This window comes from Gadus macrocephalus, chromosome 23 (assembly GCF_031168955.1).
Source record: "Gadus macrocephalus chromosome 23, ASM3116895v1".
NCBI classification, from domain to species: domain Eukaryota; kingdom Metazoa; phylum Chordata; class Actinopteri; order Gadiformes; family Gadidae; genus Gadus; species Gadus macrocephalus.
Window position 1 is genome coordinate 4,299,888 of NC_082404.1, and position 16,465 is coordinate 4,316,352.

The window sequence follows — 16,465 nt, forward strand, 5'->3', positions numbered from 1 at the left end:
CCTGTCGATAATGTAACACATTTCTGAGCGCATAATATAATAACAGTCTGCCTATAATTATACAACGTATAACATTTTGGTTCACCTATTACGTAATGAAGCAAGCATAATCCTTGTCTCCTTACGTTATGAAGCAAACATAATAATTTTCTACTTGTAAGCCAATTTCACACGTGCATTTTTGTATATTTGTATATCAGGAGATTCAACGTGATTCACACTTGATGGTGATTCATGCTTTATATGCGGACATCGATGTCGTTTAGACATTATTAGAATCAACGGGGGGTTTAGGGGGGTGGGCTTGCAAGGGGCGGGATATGACGTAGGGTCTAAGGGTGCGTTTAAGTTCGCAAGAGGCTGGATAAGTGTGGCCGCCCTCACTGTAGTTTGTTTTGATTTGACCACAGAGAAAATCGAGGCAGAACGGGCCGAACTCATCGCAATCATCTTAAATGTTGCTAAAATTATGCATCATATATTCCGTTGCATCCAAAAAATACGAAGCATCGATCGATGAAAGATTGATGAAAGATGAGTTAGAGACAAATAGAAGAAACCACGAAGAAGAAAGACGTCGCGATACCGGTGAAAGCGAACATATTTTTTTGCTTCATTTTATAACAAACACTGGGACAAATTTAGTTGATTTCTGTGTTTACCTGAGAAAACAGGGAGTGGAAGGACGGGACCCTTTAATGTTCAGACTGTTGTCAATAATAATAATAACAAAAAAAATATTGTATGATGTCACGTGTACTTTTAGGATTATGATAAGACCTATCTTTAAGCGTTCACCATGAATGACTCTTAAAAGCAGTGCCAACATTTAAATATTTTTTAACCATTCAGTGAACAAAAGGCCACTGGCTGATTATCATTTAGGGGGCCACTCAATGGTAAGAAGCATCATCAACACACCCACTGAAGTGGTGTGAGAAATACAGACTTTCTACTCCTCATTCACAGATAAGGTAATTTACATTTCCTATGGAAAAAATATTATCTCAGGGTAGTATTATTCAGGAGATTTCCAGGGTACAAATGTCATGATATGTTGTTCACATATACGGCCCATCAGGAGAATAGCTGGAGAATATCAGGACTTACACTTATTCAATAGTGTGGGGGAGGGGGAGAGGGAGGGGTGTGAGGGCAAGATTGTGGATTGTTGATGGCTACCTGACGTGAGAGTTTAAGATGTTCAAGGAGGAGACTCGAGACGTAATATTAAGTTTGACCAACAACGTGTAGTCTTGTGGTGGACTCTATAATAATTCACCATACTCCGTGATTGACTTGTTTTCTTTCTGTGTTCTAGGGAGACTGTCTTTTTAAGAGGTTGTGCGACTTGTTTGTTGATATGCCGGTCGGCGCGACGTTTGAATTTAACGTTTTTTATATGGTAAAATGAACTACCTGCCGTTGCGTTGTCGACGTGAGAAATTGTCTCTTCACTTCTCCTATCGCAATTTCTCGTCTATAGACAGAACGTCTTGCCTGAGAGAGTTTGTCGACGGCGAGGCCGTTAAAACAGTGGGAAGGGGGGATTGGGGGATATCAATATCGCAAGACATTGGGGGATGCTCAAGGAGGTGAATAATATTTAAAATAAACAAAGTGTAGTCTATATACATTACGTCTCGACTGGGAGAGTGTGTCACGGCGGGGCTGTTATCTCAATCTTGCCTTTGTCTTGCAATGTCTAAGTCTGCACGCGCGCGTGTGTGTGCGTGCGGTGTGTGTGTATGCGTTGTGTGTGCGTGCGTGCGTAAGTGCTGTGTGTGAGTGTGAGTGTGAGTGTATGTGGGTGTGTGTGAGCTGCGGGCTGCTTGGCACAGACCCCCTTTCTCGGCTAGATTAATGCAATAATCAAAAATGGCGGAGTACGTTAGAAAAGCTGAACAAACTATTCTAAAGTCCCTATACCCACCAGTGGCTTGTTGAATAGAAATCATCAAATTCCCCAGACACTCAGATGCATCATCCAGGGATAAATGTGCCTCCCCTGATACCCCTGATAACATATGTGTTTGTCCAACCCAGGCCATGTCGATTGATTTCCAAAGGTAATTACTTAACCCAACTTGTTGAACTCAGTTGTGTTCCTGACGCTGTGCAAGCTCTACTTGACTGCATGGCAACACACAAACAGCAAACAGACTTTGGTCTGAGGGTCAAATACAAATCGATGGAATCAAACATTGCGTGCAAGAGGGACTTTTGTGTGTGTGGTAAATGACTCTGCCTTCGGGCAAGTTGACATTGTGGCAACTATTTGTATTTGCTAATGCTCCTGCGCGCAGTTTGAAGTTTGGATGAGGGACGTGACATTTAAATGCTTTGAAAATCAATACATCTTCTTTTTATTCCTCTTTTCATGCTCCACTCTGGCCTTTGGCAGATCAGAATACAAGCTAAATGAACGGTTGGCTGCTTCACTTCTGCTTCACTCTGCCCTGCCTGCCCTGATCGAATTCTGGAATGTAGGCCAAAGTTTTCTTATTCACCAGCATTATTTGAGACGATTAAGATAGAGATTAAGATAAGGATGCAGGGGTGAGAGAAACAGAGAGAGAGAGAGAGAGAGAGAGAGAGAGAGAGAGAGAGAGAGAGAGAGAGAGAGAGAGAGAGAGAGAGAGAGAGAGAGAGAGAGTAAAATGGGTAGCCAGACAAATATAAATGCACACACATGCACCGATTCACGTACACACAAACATGCACGGACACACACAGGCATAAACATTCACAATCAGACAGACAGTGAACAGTAGGAGGAGACAGACTGACACAGACACAGTGTGTGTTAATGTGGAATGACTAGACGTAATAAGGGACACAATGGCCTTGTTAGATACACACACACACACACACACACACACACACAGCGCAACACACACACCAACGCACACAGAACAAAAACACACACTACATACAAAACCCAGCAGAATGACTAAGCAGAGCTTAGAGAATGTTGGACGAATAAGGTAAGCGGGTTTTAGCAGACCTGGGCTCAGAGATGATACCATAAGGACAACATTGCTACTGCTTCAACATCACTGAACTCCCTTTACGCCATTCAGAGAATGCAGGAATGTGTGTATGTGCATTTGTGTGTGTGGGTATGTGTGTTTCTTGATGTGTGTGTGTGTGTGTGTGTGTGTGTGTGTGTGTGTGTCTCTGTGATCTGTGTATTTATGTGTATATATATCTGTGTGTGTGTATGTTTGTGCTTGTTTTTAAGTGTGTGTGTGTGTGTGTGTGTGTGTGTGTGTGTGTGTGTGTGTGTGTGTGTGTGTGTGTGTGTGTGTGTGTGTGTGTGTGTGTTCATTCAATTCAATTCTGTGCCTTCAGAAATCATTGGAGCAAGAATGTACATGTCAGCACTCTGACACCTGAGAATAACTGAGAAAAACAAAAGCAGCGCCGCCCACATCTGACGGACACATCCAGGCAGTCACGGTTTTGCGTTGAAAGCACAAACGCACACATAAAGACGCAAACTCCATGGCTACAATAGTCATGTTCCAACAAACACAGCATGGTAACTTTCAGACTCTTCTCCCTGATATGAAGGAAATAATTCACACAGTAAGTGTGGTTTTGGCTCAATATGCTCAAACAGTCGTGCTACTTACCACCTGAGCCAAAAGCAGCTCCTTCAGCAGCTGAGCTGGTTGAACCACACTCCAGATGCATGCTGTGATAATTCACTATTTATACTCCTTTGTATACAATTCATGCGTTTAAAAATGACAGGGGATACATTTGGACCAGTAAAAGGGTATTTGACTGATACCTTACCTCAGGTTTTGAAGCAGTTTTTGTTTAAATAAAAGTCTTGTGTATTCAATATCTTTCCTACTGAAAATTTTTACGTAGCATTTCTCTTTTAAATTGTTGTTTTATTTTATGTTCATGATTGTCCTTTAACTGTCTATGTACGTCTAGGACTATAAATGATCTTTATTGTGTTTGAAGGAGTGCTCCACGGTGGACTAAAGTAGGGTAAACAATGGAGAGTGAAGTAGTTGTGGGATTTAAACAATGGTTACAACTGTATAAAGACAACATGTAAAAAAAACATTTGTGTTACTACGGCAACCTTCGGTAACTGACAGGCACTCAGTGTTTATGGCGTGTGAAAACCGATCTGTTTACAAAACTCTAATGTATAACGTTCAGACAGTTATCTGTTTACAGCATACAAATGTTGGCTGAAAGAACAAAGGCGGAAGGAGATGGAAAATTCTAAATTAAATGTAGTATATTGAAAAATATTATTAAACTACATAATACCGAACAGGGCAGTCTATCGCTAATGCTGGTGTGATATTCACTCATGTGACAACACAGAAGCAGCAACACACTTAAAGACATCAAAGGGGTAGTGTCTGTTGTGACACACACAAAGAAAAACCCACAGACCCAAACACACATACAAAGGCTTATTTTAGGGTCAAGGCCCAGTTAATATCAGTCCTGTAAGCCAATTTTAAACAGCACAGTGTAAAATCCCTCTTTTACATTAGCAACATTCCACACATACCAGATCTGATTCAGATCCCTTGGGCACAAACACTTTAGCATGCTGTCAGGTACTGAACCAGCAAACTCTGGCTTTGTCTCACAAATCAGAGAGTAGATCAATACCTCTCGTCAGTCTGATGGCAGATAACGTCCCATCTGGTTGAACAGGGAGTTTCACTTTTTTCGCTTAGTTTCATTAATATTGCCATAGGCCGGGCCCTGTCACTGTGCTGTAGGCGAACACACTCCGCCAGCAACAGTGAACTGTTAAAAAGAGTCTGTAAAGGTTTGAACACTTATGGCGCTTTTCCATTATACTATACCGGTCTGGCTCGACTCGTCAAAGACACTTAGTTGTGTCTCTGACTGATGACTCGCTCTTCTTGAGTCGATGACGCAACAACACTCACACTTGTATTGCCTATTTCGGTTTATATTATTATAGCCAAACATTAAATTTGTTTATTCTTTTGAGAAACATTTAATATATTTGGGTTGTTTCAGACAGACGGAACACGTACAATGATGTCCGCAATGATTATTTCTGTTTGATGTTCAATATTCCTCGTATTTGCTGTCTAATCTCAATAACTCATTGAGAGGATGTTCCGCAAATATCTGCCTCATGAGCGCCTCATGATGCCTTTGAAAAAGGCGTGTTTAAAGGGGACATATCATACCACCAGCTGTGGGTGGGATTGGCCATTACAGTTTTCAAAATGTGCAGCATTGTGATGTCACAGGTGGGCGTGTCCACCTAGATGTGTGACGGATAGATGAGCAACGTTTGCTACAGTCCACTGGGTAGGCTGGTAGACTGATCTATCCAGCACACATCTCGGTGGACATGCCCACCTGTGATGTCACAAAGCTGCACATTTTCAAACCTGCTTGTAATGGCTAATCACACTCACACCTGGTGGCATGATATTTCCCCTTTACGTAATATCAATATCAGCAATCTAATGGTGTGAAATGTTGCCTAATGTCCAGTCTTTAGAACAAGAATTATCTCAAATAAATATTAATAATAATATATATTTTTGAATTAGGTTTCTGTAGGAAAAAAATAATAATAAAGTATCAAGCTGGTCAGCCATACTCTTCTCGAATGACCTTGCATCTCGTACACAAGAACGCACCGTTTATTGTATTTGTGTAGGTTGACTCCTACAATTAGAAAGAGAACTCCTCGCTCCAAACAGCACCCATGGCCGGCGCCACCGCAGCCCTCTTGGAGACGGGCCGGGCGCGCTTTGGCCAGCGCTGCGCAACTCGGCGCGTTAAACTGGTAGTGGAAGAACACCATAATTAAAATCCCCTTCTGAAAGCTTCATCCACAAGCACAAATGAGTTTTCTTCGGTAGAATTGAACTGAAAGCGTAACTCCGCCCCTCTCGGTGTTTGGTTCCCGCCCAGTCAGTGGGGCGGCGGTCTCCCCTCAGAAGTTCTGCTGCAACGCATCAGGACTGCAGGATCTCAGTTTAACTCGGATCCCAGCATACTTTAAACTATAAACGCCAATAATAAAAGAGCATTTAACAAGAATAATAAAGCCACCACAAAAAAAAACGAAACATAAAAGTAAATAGAATAGGCTTATTTATTTATATTTACTACCATTAGTAAATAACTAAATAGTAAATATACAATAACTCGTATACTATCATATACGTTAATAATATAAGTCACCAAAGGATACAACTAAATAAAGGTAAAAGAGAGAGAGATCATAGAGTGACATTAAGGAGAGGGGGATCACAGAGAGAGAGAGAGAGAGAGAGAGAGAGAGAGTGAGAGAGAGAGAGAGAGAGAGAGAGAGAGAGAGAGAGAGAGAGAGAGAGAGAGAGAGAGAGAGAGCAGAGAGAGAGAGAGAGAGAGAGAGAGAGAGAGAGAGAGAGAGAGAGAGAGAGAGAGAGAGAGAGAGGGTCAAAAAGGGACTGAAATCTTCATTGCTTGTTTGCTAGCAGCTGATTTGGACACAACCACTCCTGACCAGCGGGAGAATTATCCTGAAATACCTGCTTGTTTTCCTGACCGGCCCGGACTGCGTAACTGACTGTCTGTCTACCTGGCTGCCTGTGTGCTAGCTTTATATGTGGCCTGTGTGAGTCCTGTGAGTGTCAATTGTTGAAGGTCTAACACAATAACCACAAAATAATGTCTAGTCTCTCTCTCTCTCTCTCTCTCTCTCTCTCTCTCTCTCTCTCTCTCTCTCTCTCTCTCTCTCTCACACACACACACACACACACACACACACACACACACACACACACACACACACACACACACACACACACACACACACACACACACACACACACACACGCGAGAAAGAGACGCAAATTAATTTAGGCTGTTGACAATACAACCTAGAGAATGAAAAACATGTCATCTGTTTTCACTTAAATCTGCCCACACACACATACTGGCACCCCTGCTCATATTAACCCTGACGTTAACAATTGGACAGTTGGTGTCCGCGATAGAGAATCACAGTCTCAGCATGTTTTGCTTAGATTTTTCAAAAGTTCAATTCAATTGAATTCAATTTTATTTGTTTAGCCCCTAATCACCGGTACATTCTCAAAGGGCTTAACAGGCCATATATTATGAATAGTATTTCACTAACTAGTGAAACAACAGGGGTTCACTGTTTGTTTAACATTCAATCGCTTCCCAAAACTCTCATAATTTCTTCCACATTGATTATCTGACCAGCAACACTGTTTAAACACACACACGCACGCACGCACGCACACGCACACGCACACGCACACACACACACACACACACACACACACACACACACACACACACACACACACACACACACAAAATGCCTAATACTTTATAACTTGTTCTTAATTGTAACTTAATTGAACATACACTTTGCATTTTATTTAATAAGAAATGTCTGTTTTTGAGAAAATTTAGAGTTTGTTTGGAGACGTTGTCTATTACAAGAATAAGTAACAAAACAATGACACTGATCTAATACGCTCATTGCCTTGGAGCCCAATGCATGTGACAACATTGTAGGCCAGTGGTTTTGGTGCATTACTGAGATGTCCTGACCTGATTTAACTATCCTTGAAAAAAGCTCCTTTAGAAGCGTTTTGCCATGAAGACCTATGCTGGCGCAAAGAGCATGAGAACATGCTCAGAAGTTTCAAAAGTCTGCTTGACTTCTGGAAAAATTTCAGCAAAATGTAAATGAACACAAATTCATATTCTACCGCCGTGAGAATACCTGAAGAAGACAAAGATCAAACATCCATATAAAGGTGCACATCTAACGCACTCTAGGCACACTAATATATCTTATTTCTGCGCTGACAATAGGTGACACGCGATTATTACCTTTTTCCTTGACTGTCAAACTGCCGCAGATCCTCAGCAACACAGCGAGGAGTGTCAGTCCGTTTCCAACAAGTCGCATCTTATTTCCCTCACAAAACAATTTTAAGTAAGACTCATTAAAATTGCCTCTCCATAGTCGCACGTGGAACAGCCGAATATGCTGTATAATCCGCTCTCAAGATCCAGTGAGCTGGTGCGTCAAAAATTACGTGTTCCCGCAGTTTGGAAACAAGAGTTGTCTTTAGTCGCAGGACTCGTCGATCCTCTTCCTCTCCTCCCCTTCGCCAGCAGAGGAACGCGTAGCCTACGTCACTGGAGTGCCTGGGGCAGGTTCACACACTTACCTAGCAGTGTAGCCTAACCACCCTGACCTAAACCCTTACGTTTTATATTCAACTTAACTTTCATGATGTTAATCATTTTGTCTGAACAAGGTGAAGGGGTGAGACTGTACGAATAATTTGACCTATATTATACTTTTTTTTTTACCATTAATTTAGAAATAATAATTAAAAAGGCTACTACAACTACTACTGCTACAACTACTAATAACAAAATAATTATAATAATATAAAGATGTTCAAACAATAACACAAAATGTATAACTAGCAAAATAAATCTGAGATAGATCTGTCCATAGCCTATCCTTTAGAACGCACTAGAATACACTTTACATGCACGCACATGTAGACATGCACGAATTCACAGACAGACAGATGGACAGACAGACAGACGGACAGACGGACAGACGGACAGACGGATAGACGGATAGACGGATAGACGGATAGACAGATAGATAGAGAGAGAGAGAGAGAGAGAGAGAGAGAGAGAGAGAGAGAGAGAGAGAGAGAGAGAGAGAGAGAGAGAGAGAGAGAGAGAGAGAGAGAGAGAGAGAGAGATAGATAGATAGATGGATAGATGGATAGATGGATAGATGGATAGATGGATAGATTGATAGATAGATATCAATGCCATTTACCTTGCAAACTTCTTTTTTTTCGACAAGTTTCAACACATGCAGTCAGCCCAGTGAACTCACTCCCTCGCCCACAAATTTCAACGCACACATGTATTCATCATCAGTTAAAATAACTCAAACACTAAGTACAACTCACTTGACCTAAGCAATAATAAATAGCTGATGTTATAGGGTTACAACCCTGAATCTGGCTTAATCAGGGATGGGCCAAACAAACTGTCCACTGTCAATCTGTTTGATTCTTTAGTGTGTACTCTCTACCAAAACAAACATTAATCCTTGAGGAGGATTTGTTCTGCAGATCCAACAGGACACGGCTAGTTGACTGTGGCTTCTCCTACACACCTCAATACTTGAGCTATGAATGGATGAATGGCTGAGAACTAAGTCTGAGCCTTAAATCAGTCAAAATAAGCTATTTCCAGCTGGCCTGGTCATATCCAAGGGTGTATAGTGTATTGTAGTGAGTGATGTATGCTCTTCATGTTATGTCTGTGGGTGTCTGATGTATGGACCATCTGTTTGTGTCATATGTCTAATGTCCTGAAGTGCGACTGTACCGCACACCCAACTGCCCCACGAGGACAACAAAGTTTTCTACTACTACAATAAGTAAATGCGGACAGATCTTTATAGTATAGATACGGTCTGAGTACTAGAGCTAAGGTCTAAATACTAGCACTAAGGTCTGAGTAGTGAGTACTAGAGCTAAGGTCTGAGTAGTAGAACTGAAGCCTGATTAGAATGACTTTATTTGCAATGACATCATGTTGTTCATATCATGTTCCCCTCCACAGCCCTAAACCAAGGTATACATACTAGAACTAAGCTTACACTTCTATGCCGGGTCAAAATAGAGCAAGGTCAGGTGTAAGCATTATACCTTAGGCCTAGAATAAGGTCTTAATATTAAAACTAAGGTATGAATGAGGTCTAAATACAAGAACTACGGTCTGAACTATGGTCTTAATTCTAACATATATGTCTACAAACTAGAACTGAGGTCTAAACAATGGTCAATTTACTATGTCAGGTCTAAATACCAAGTGAGGTTTAAGTAAAGCTAAGTAAGTTCAGGTCTAAGTCGTGAAAACACTGGACTTTGTCTCAACCGAACTGTCTTTCTGCTGTTAGTTAATTGGTAGGCAGGGGTCCTTTGATTGGCACTTCTGGAAATATAATTTGCATAATAACAGATTGTAGGGGCATGCACATGCACTCACATGCAAGCACACACACATACACTAAGTAAACTCTGACACAAAGAAAGAGCTTCCTGCTGTTGTCTTCATTCGGATTAGCAGACTGCAACAGTTTCTTTAAGTCCAACCCCCCCCCCCCCCCCCTCTCCCTCTCCCTCTCCTTCTCCCTCTTTTATTCATTCCTTTTATTCAGTCATTCCTTACTTGTTTTTTGCTCTGCATCTGATTTCCCTTCCCATTTAGATTCAGCTGACCGGGTGGGTTTGCCTTCCATTGCTTCTTCCACCAGCGACCCCCAGATATGCAGTCCATTCACTGACAGCCTGTAAACAGGCCGGCCCGCAGGCTGGACCCAACCTGAAACTTTGAATCCTCTTTATGAAGCAGACCCAGAGAAGCATGTGGTTTAAATAATTCCATTTCTTATATATAAATGGTTGACAGACAGACTGGCAGCTAGATGGCACACATTGTTTTATCATTATCTACAAATTGAGCAGATGCTTGTTGGATACAAATCGACCTCAATATATTTTTTCATTAAGGGGCCTCTTGCTATGCTGCAGAGAAAGAGGTTGAACCCTGAACCTTTTGGTCTGGACAGGCCTGTGGCAGGCAGCAAAGGTGAATGCCAGTGGCACCATCCACCTACTATATTTAAATACTATAAAAATGACCACCCCAACATAACTTCATGCATAGGCCCTAAGTTATGGGTTGCTTACCCCCCCCCCCCCCCACACACACACACACTATGTCAGAATCACTCCACCCTTGAAGCAACATCTAAAATGTTCTAAAATGTGTTCTAGTATTCAGGCCTTAGTTCTAATATTCAGACATGACAGTATTTACTCATCGTATTCGGACCTCAGTTCTAGTATCCAGCCATTCATTGGACAGGGCACTGGGTCTGGGAGACAAACATCTTGACAAACGACTACACCATCCCATGATACAGTGTAACATATAAACCTTGTGAGCAAGATTCATCATTGACGCCAACATTTCTGATACTATACTAATGAGCGCGATAAGGCCTGCTATGTCGAAGGCGTTCAGAGAACATCACACCAGCTCCATTAGTCTTCTCCTGAGGACGTCCCCGAGGCCTCCCTCATACTGTGTAATCTGGCTCTGAGCTCCTCTGGGCTGTTTAACCAGGAGCCGTCCGCCGGGCCTCCACGCTTCCCACAGAACAGCCTGTCTGTGGGTCCCTGAGCGGGGGATCCGGGGAGCTGGGCTGCCAGGTCTGCTGTTTGCTGTTCACTAATCCGGCCTGTTGGTGTGGTTCAAGGCTGGTTCTTCAGAGCTCCACGCCTTCCCCTCGTTAGGGCGGAAGGAGAAGAGACGGGAGGGCCGGGGGAGGAGAGAGGAGATAGGGGCGCGCGGGAGGGGAGTGGACTAATTAGCTCAAAAGAATTAGCTAAAACATCTCGTCCTGGAGGAATACATCCTGAGAACTCACAAACGCAGACGCACGCACGCACGCACGCACGCACACACGCACACACGCGCACACACACACACGCGCACACACACACACACACACACATACAAGCACACACACACACACACACACACACACACACACTGATTACAGTAGCAAATCACATTAATTATTACATGTGTTGGAACAAATATTTTATAGATATTATTATGGTTACTGCCTGATTATTCAAAAGATAGTTTGGCAGATTTTCGGAAGGCCTACTCGATTCCTCCAAGCCTCTCTCTCATGTTATGCAGAGGAAGAGCGCCCCCTTGTGTCTAAATCTCTACATCATGCACCGTCTGTTGACTGGAAAAGGGGGTTCGTAACCTCTATTTAACCTCTACGTTACACTTAAGCCTTTCTAGTCAATTGTTTTATTTGTGTATCTATATAGGAGCAACAGAGTTAGAGACCGACAAGAAGGATTGACAAGACAGTTTCAGTAAGATTAAACTGACTGATTTAATAGTGTTGCCCAGTGAAGTCCTCTGATCCAAGTCTGCTGAGAATTCCAGATAAACTGTTGCGTGCTTGTTACGACCGCTAGATGGCGCTAAATACCACAATTATTAATCAGGGGATGGGTGTCAGAGAACAAAGTAAAGCAGCATGGTCCTACCGCGATGATAAGAAAGGTGGCTGAGATAGATGGAATTTATAAAACGAGTGAGTTAGGTATTAATAAATAATTAATTAATAAATTTGTATCTTATCTTATCTTAGCAGATCAGCGGAAGCAAATGACTGGTCTCAAAGGTTTTCAATTGAACTATGTACCCTACCTACTGCTCTGCACGGAGTATGCATGCCATGGCAGTAGGCTACAAGGTTACAGCTGACACCACAGACGGCATTCCATGCAATCTAAGACGTCAGGAGGAACATCCAAGAAAACCGATAGAGAACGATCAATTAACGGATCATACGAAAGGGTCCGAAGAAACCACACAAAAATCCAGTAGGGCCGAGCTCTCTGACGAGCTCTCTGACGAGCTCTCGCGACGTAGGTCGCATTGGTCGCGACGTAGGTCGCATTGGTCGCTGTGTTGGTGGCTCGTCTGGCTGTTTTCAGTCGCTGGCTGGCTTGGTCGCTCAAAGTCCATGGGCGGTCGTTAATCAGTTAATTTGCATGTTATCAACAGTTTGCGACAGTTGAAGTACCAGAAAGCCATGCTCTCTGGCGAAAGCTACCTATAGCTCTTTATTGCTAATATTATTTAAATATTTTTCCATTGACGTAGAGTTTAAAATGATGAAATCTTTGCTCTATCAGTATCAATAAAATATATTAGTTGTAATTTGGGGCATTTTCAAATAATGTATTTTAGATATTATATATAGCCTATATATTTGTTTTGTTAAATGTCATTAAGCCTAATAAGGTAGGCTATATTGTGTACAAAGTTCTTCGTTATAGAGTGATATAGTTTAATTTATGCGTAACAAGTTGTTGTCAATACCACAGTGGTACAAGTGGTAGCGACGCTAGTTTAGTAATCAAGAGGGAGGTTCTTTGATTCTTTCCACGGCCAGATATATTTTTGCTCTTTTAATCAAACCTATTGACGCAATCGGCCTCTTTCATTGTAACCTTTTTATAACATATATAAATAAATAGGCCTATTGGTCTATCAATATCAAAACTATATTATTGAATGTACGTCTTTATTATACTGACGCACGTGTATTTATTCAGTTAAATGAGATGTTTACTGATAACATAAGCTTTTGGTTATGGTAGCAGCCATGGTGACAATGGCTGTCTGCCACAGGTCGCTCATTCAGCCATACCTCTGGTTGGTTGCGACCTATTTGCCGCAAAAAGGGTCACAACGCTTTTATGGTTGCAACCTAGTCGGTCAGCCTGCCAGAGCCAGCAGCCAGCCGCAGCCAGCAGCCAGCCATGGCTGGCCTGTCGTCGCAACCAGCCAGCCGATACCAGCCAGGCGTCGCAGCCCGTCATTACGTCGTATAATTATCATACCATCGTACTAAATCATACTAAAATGTTGAAAATGAAAGAGGCCGATTGCGTAAATAAGTTTGACCAAAAGGGCAAAAATATATCAGACCATGGAGAGAATCGAATACATGCCCCCTTGAATATTAGCGTCACTGCCGCTTGTACCACTATAGTATTGACACCCAAACGTTACACTTAAATTAAACCAGTGGCGAAGCTTAAATTAAACCACTTAAATAAGTGGGCTCAAGCCCACTTAAAACTTGCCTTAGCCCACCCTATCGTTTCATCCTCAAATCTAATATTCTACAGATTTTTTTAAACAAGCAATGAGAGGATGGATGCTGTACACTAATGAACAGGCTCAAATGGGCTAGTGAAATCGAGCGCAACCTTCCTGCAGGAATCTCTAACTTCTGATTGGTGGGTGGGTCACCTGTTTGACAAAACCAAAAATGCAGCATGAGCGCACCTAACATAGTCTCTGCTGTTTTGTCTATCAAAGAGGCGAGCTAGTCTTTATCAGAAAATCCACGATTTCCAGCTGTGTTATAACATGACCTGGTAATAATAATAATCATTTAAAACCTTGACATAATCTGTCAGATGTCTATTAAATGACAGTTGACCACAAGGCGATTCTATCTATGCCTCTTCTTGAATTGCTTCATGTTTTAGTTGGCATAGCCTTGTAATGCTGCGTAGCATGATAAGCATGATAAGGTGCAAAGAGCAGAAAAAGTTGAATTTTTTTTTTTTAAAAAAACGCTGGCATTATTTCATCAGCTGAGGGCGTATTCATAATAATCAACAAGTACAACATGTTCTAATACCATGCGACTCATGGAAACGCCCTCAGCTGATTAAAGGTGTCGGGGGGTGAGTGGCAGAGGGGACTTAGTGTCATATTTATTTATTTATTTTAATAAGTTACTTATTTTATTTTATTTTAAATAAACATAACACCAAGGGTCAGAAGTTTTACAAGAACTTTGATCTTACAAAGTCATGACAAAGGGACTTGGTGTCTTTATTCATGCTTGAAAGATGAACATATATAATTATTTTTGAAAGGGAATAAGCTGATGAAGCTGACAAGTGACCAATGTTTACTATTTAAAAATATTTTTGATTAAATGCAAACCCCAGTGAATCATTTGCTCTTGTTTCTCTGTTTTGAGATTCACACAGACTTAGCAGTCTTGTTTAAATGTATACAAATTGAGTTAATAAACTGAAGTTGGAATGAAATCGTTTTAAGTTGTTGCAAATGTTATCTCCGCTAATTTTATTAATCTAAATAAATAAATATTAACAGGTTCTCAATAGTAGGCTATTTCAATTCAGGGAGGGCGTGAAACAATGTCTGTCTCCTAGGGGTGGAATGACAGAAAATAATTGAGAACCACTGGTCTAGAAACATGTTGTACTTGATTAGTTGATTAGCTCATGTTGTTATGGCAATGAAAACACACTCAGCTGTTGAAATAATGCCAGCAGTTCTTTCTAAACTGAAAATTAGCACCTTTGTTTTTTTGCATCAGAACAACAAGATTTTTTGGCATCAGAAGTTTTATAAAAATGTATAGGTCCCTGAAAGTGAGACAACATAGTTTAGTACTCCTGAAATAGTGGTCTGTTTCTCATAGTATTCGGCTAGTACATGTTGTACTTGTTGATATTTTTGCATCACAAGTTTTATAAAAATGTATGTTGATACAATTTGTAAAATTGTCTGGGTCCATGAAAGTGAGGCGACATAATTTAGTGCTCCCGAAATAGTGGTATGTTTCTCATATTATTAATCTAGTACATGTTGTACCGATGTGTTTCATTAACATATTCAGGAAAATATGGTCATTCTATATATACCTCAAATTTGTTATTACAGTTCACATCCATTGATTATTCCTTCTTCCAAACAGTCTTTTTTCCTTTCATCACTTTAGTGGTTCAGAACTGCATTATTTAGCTGACACTGCAAGCTATTGGCTTAGACATATAACAGCATAGTAACTAAGAAAAAAAAAAAATGAATCTTGGACAGGAATTTTTATATACTTCATATACCCCTGTGGCACTGGTGTAGTCCAGGGTATACACGGGTATACGGCGTATACCCACTTTTTTTTCAGTCATCATTGCGTATACCCACTTCTAAATCCCCCCAGATGCGCACCATTCAGTAGTATCTGCAGGCCAAATTGTCCACTTTTTTGCGTTCACACCAAACGCGACGGGGCGACAAGATCATAGTTTTGATTCGTCGCGCCACACTTTGCCGTGCACAGGCGAGCGCGTTCACGACGATTTGTGCAGCGACAAATTCGCTCGAGTTGAAATATTTCAACTGGCCACTGAGTGACATATGTAACGTAACAGCCAATCAGCGTTCAACCGTCAAACGCAGTGCAGTGCAGTCCGGGGTGAACTGCAGCATGGATGAGAAAGTGATTGTTGCCGTTTGCGACTACCGGAGCTCTATATATAATAGTATATAATAGTATATGTAATATCACGGCCAAAAGCTCTGTGCGCCATGACCCACGCTACTCTGCCTCTTATTGGCTAATACTCACTGCCTTTACTGATTCGATTGTTGAATAATTTGAATGATGATGTTCAATCATCATATGATATTTATATATATTGATATTATATATATATATATCTAACGAGATGATTGATGTGGAAGAGAATGATGTGCGTTTTTTTTAATCTAAGGTGAAATATGAACAAGGATTCATTGTCAAATTCAGATCTGAAGTATTTTATTTAAATAAATGTTCAAAAAATTACTGAACACCATGTTTGCCTCATCTATATTTTACATTCATGCAGGCTGCATGTGTGACCAGTAATACCTACAAACTGCTCCTGATCAAGTCATGTTAATTTTATAATAGTGGCCCACTCTGGCCCATACTATGTGT

At 41.2% G+C, this 16,465-nt stretch overlaps 2 protein-coding genes across 2 annotated transcripts in view; one reads left to right on the forward strand and one right to left on the reverse strand.

The window, feature by feature from the left end:
* Positions 1-8,160, reverse strand: part of LOC132452352 (melanoma receptor tyrosine-protein kinase) — a 29,585-nt gene extending 21,425 nt beyond the window's left edge. The window contains exon 1 of the mRNA XM_060044929.1: positions 7,894-8,160. Coding sequence (XP_059900912.1) covers positions 7,894-7,972 — 79 coding nt within the window. The 5' untranslated portion in view covers positions 7,973-8,160. The remainder of the gene's footprint in view (positions 1-7,893) is intronic.
* LOC132452244 (cytochrome c oxidase subunit 4 isoform 1, mitochondrial-like) overlaps positions 1-16,465 on the forward strand; it is a 213,294-nt gene that overhangs the window by 58,442 nt on the left and 138,387 nt on the right. The window lies entirely within an intron of this gene.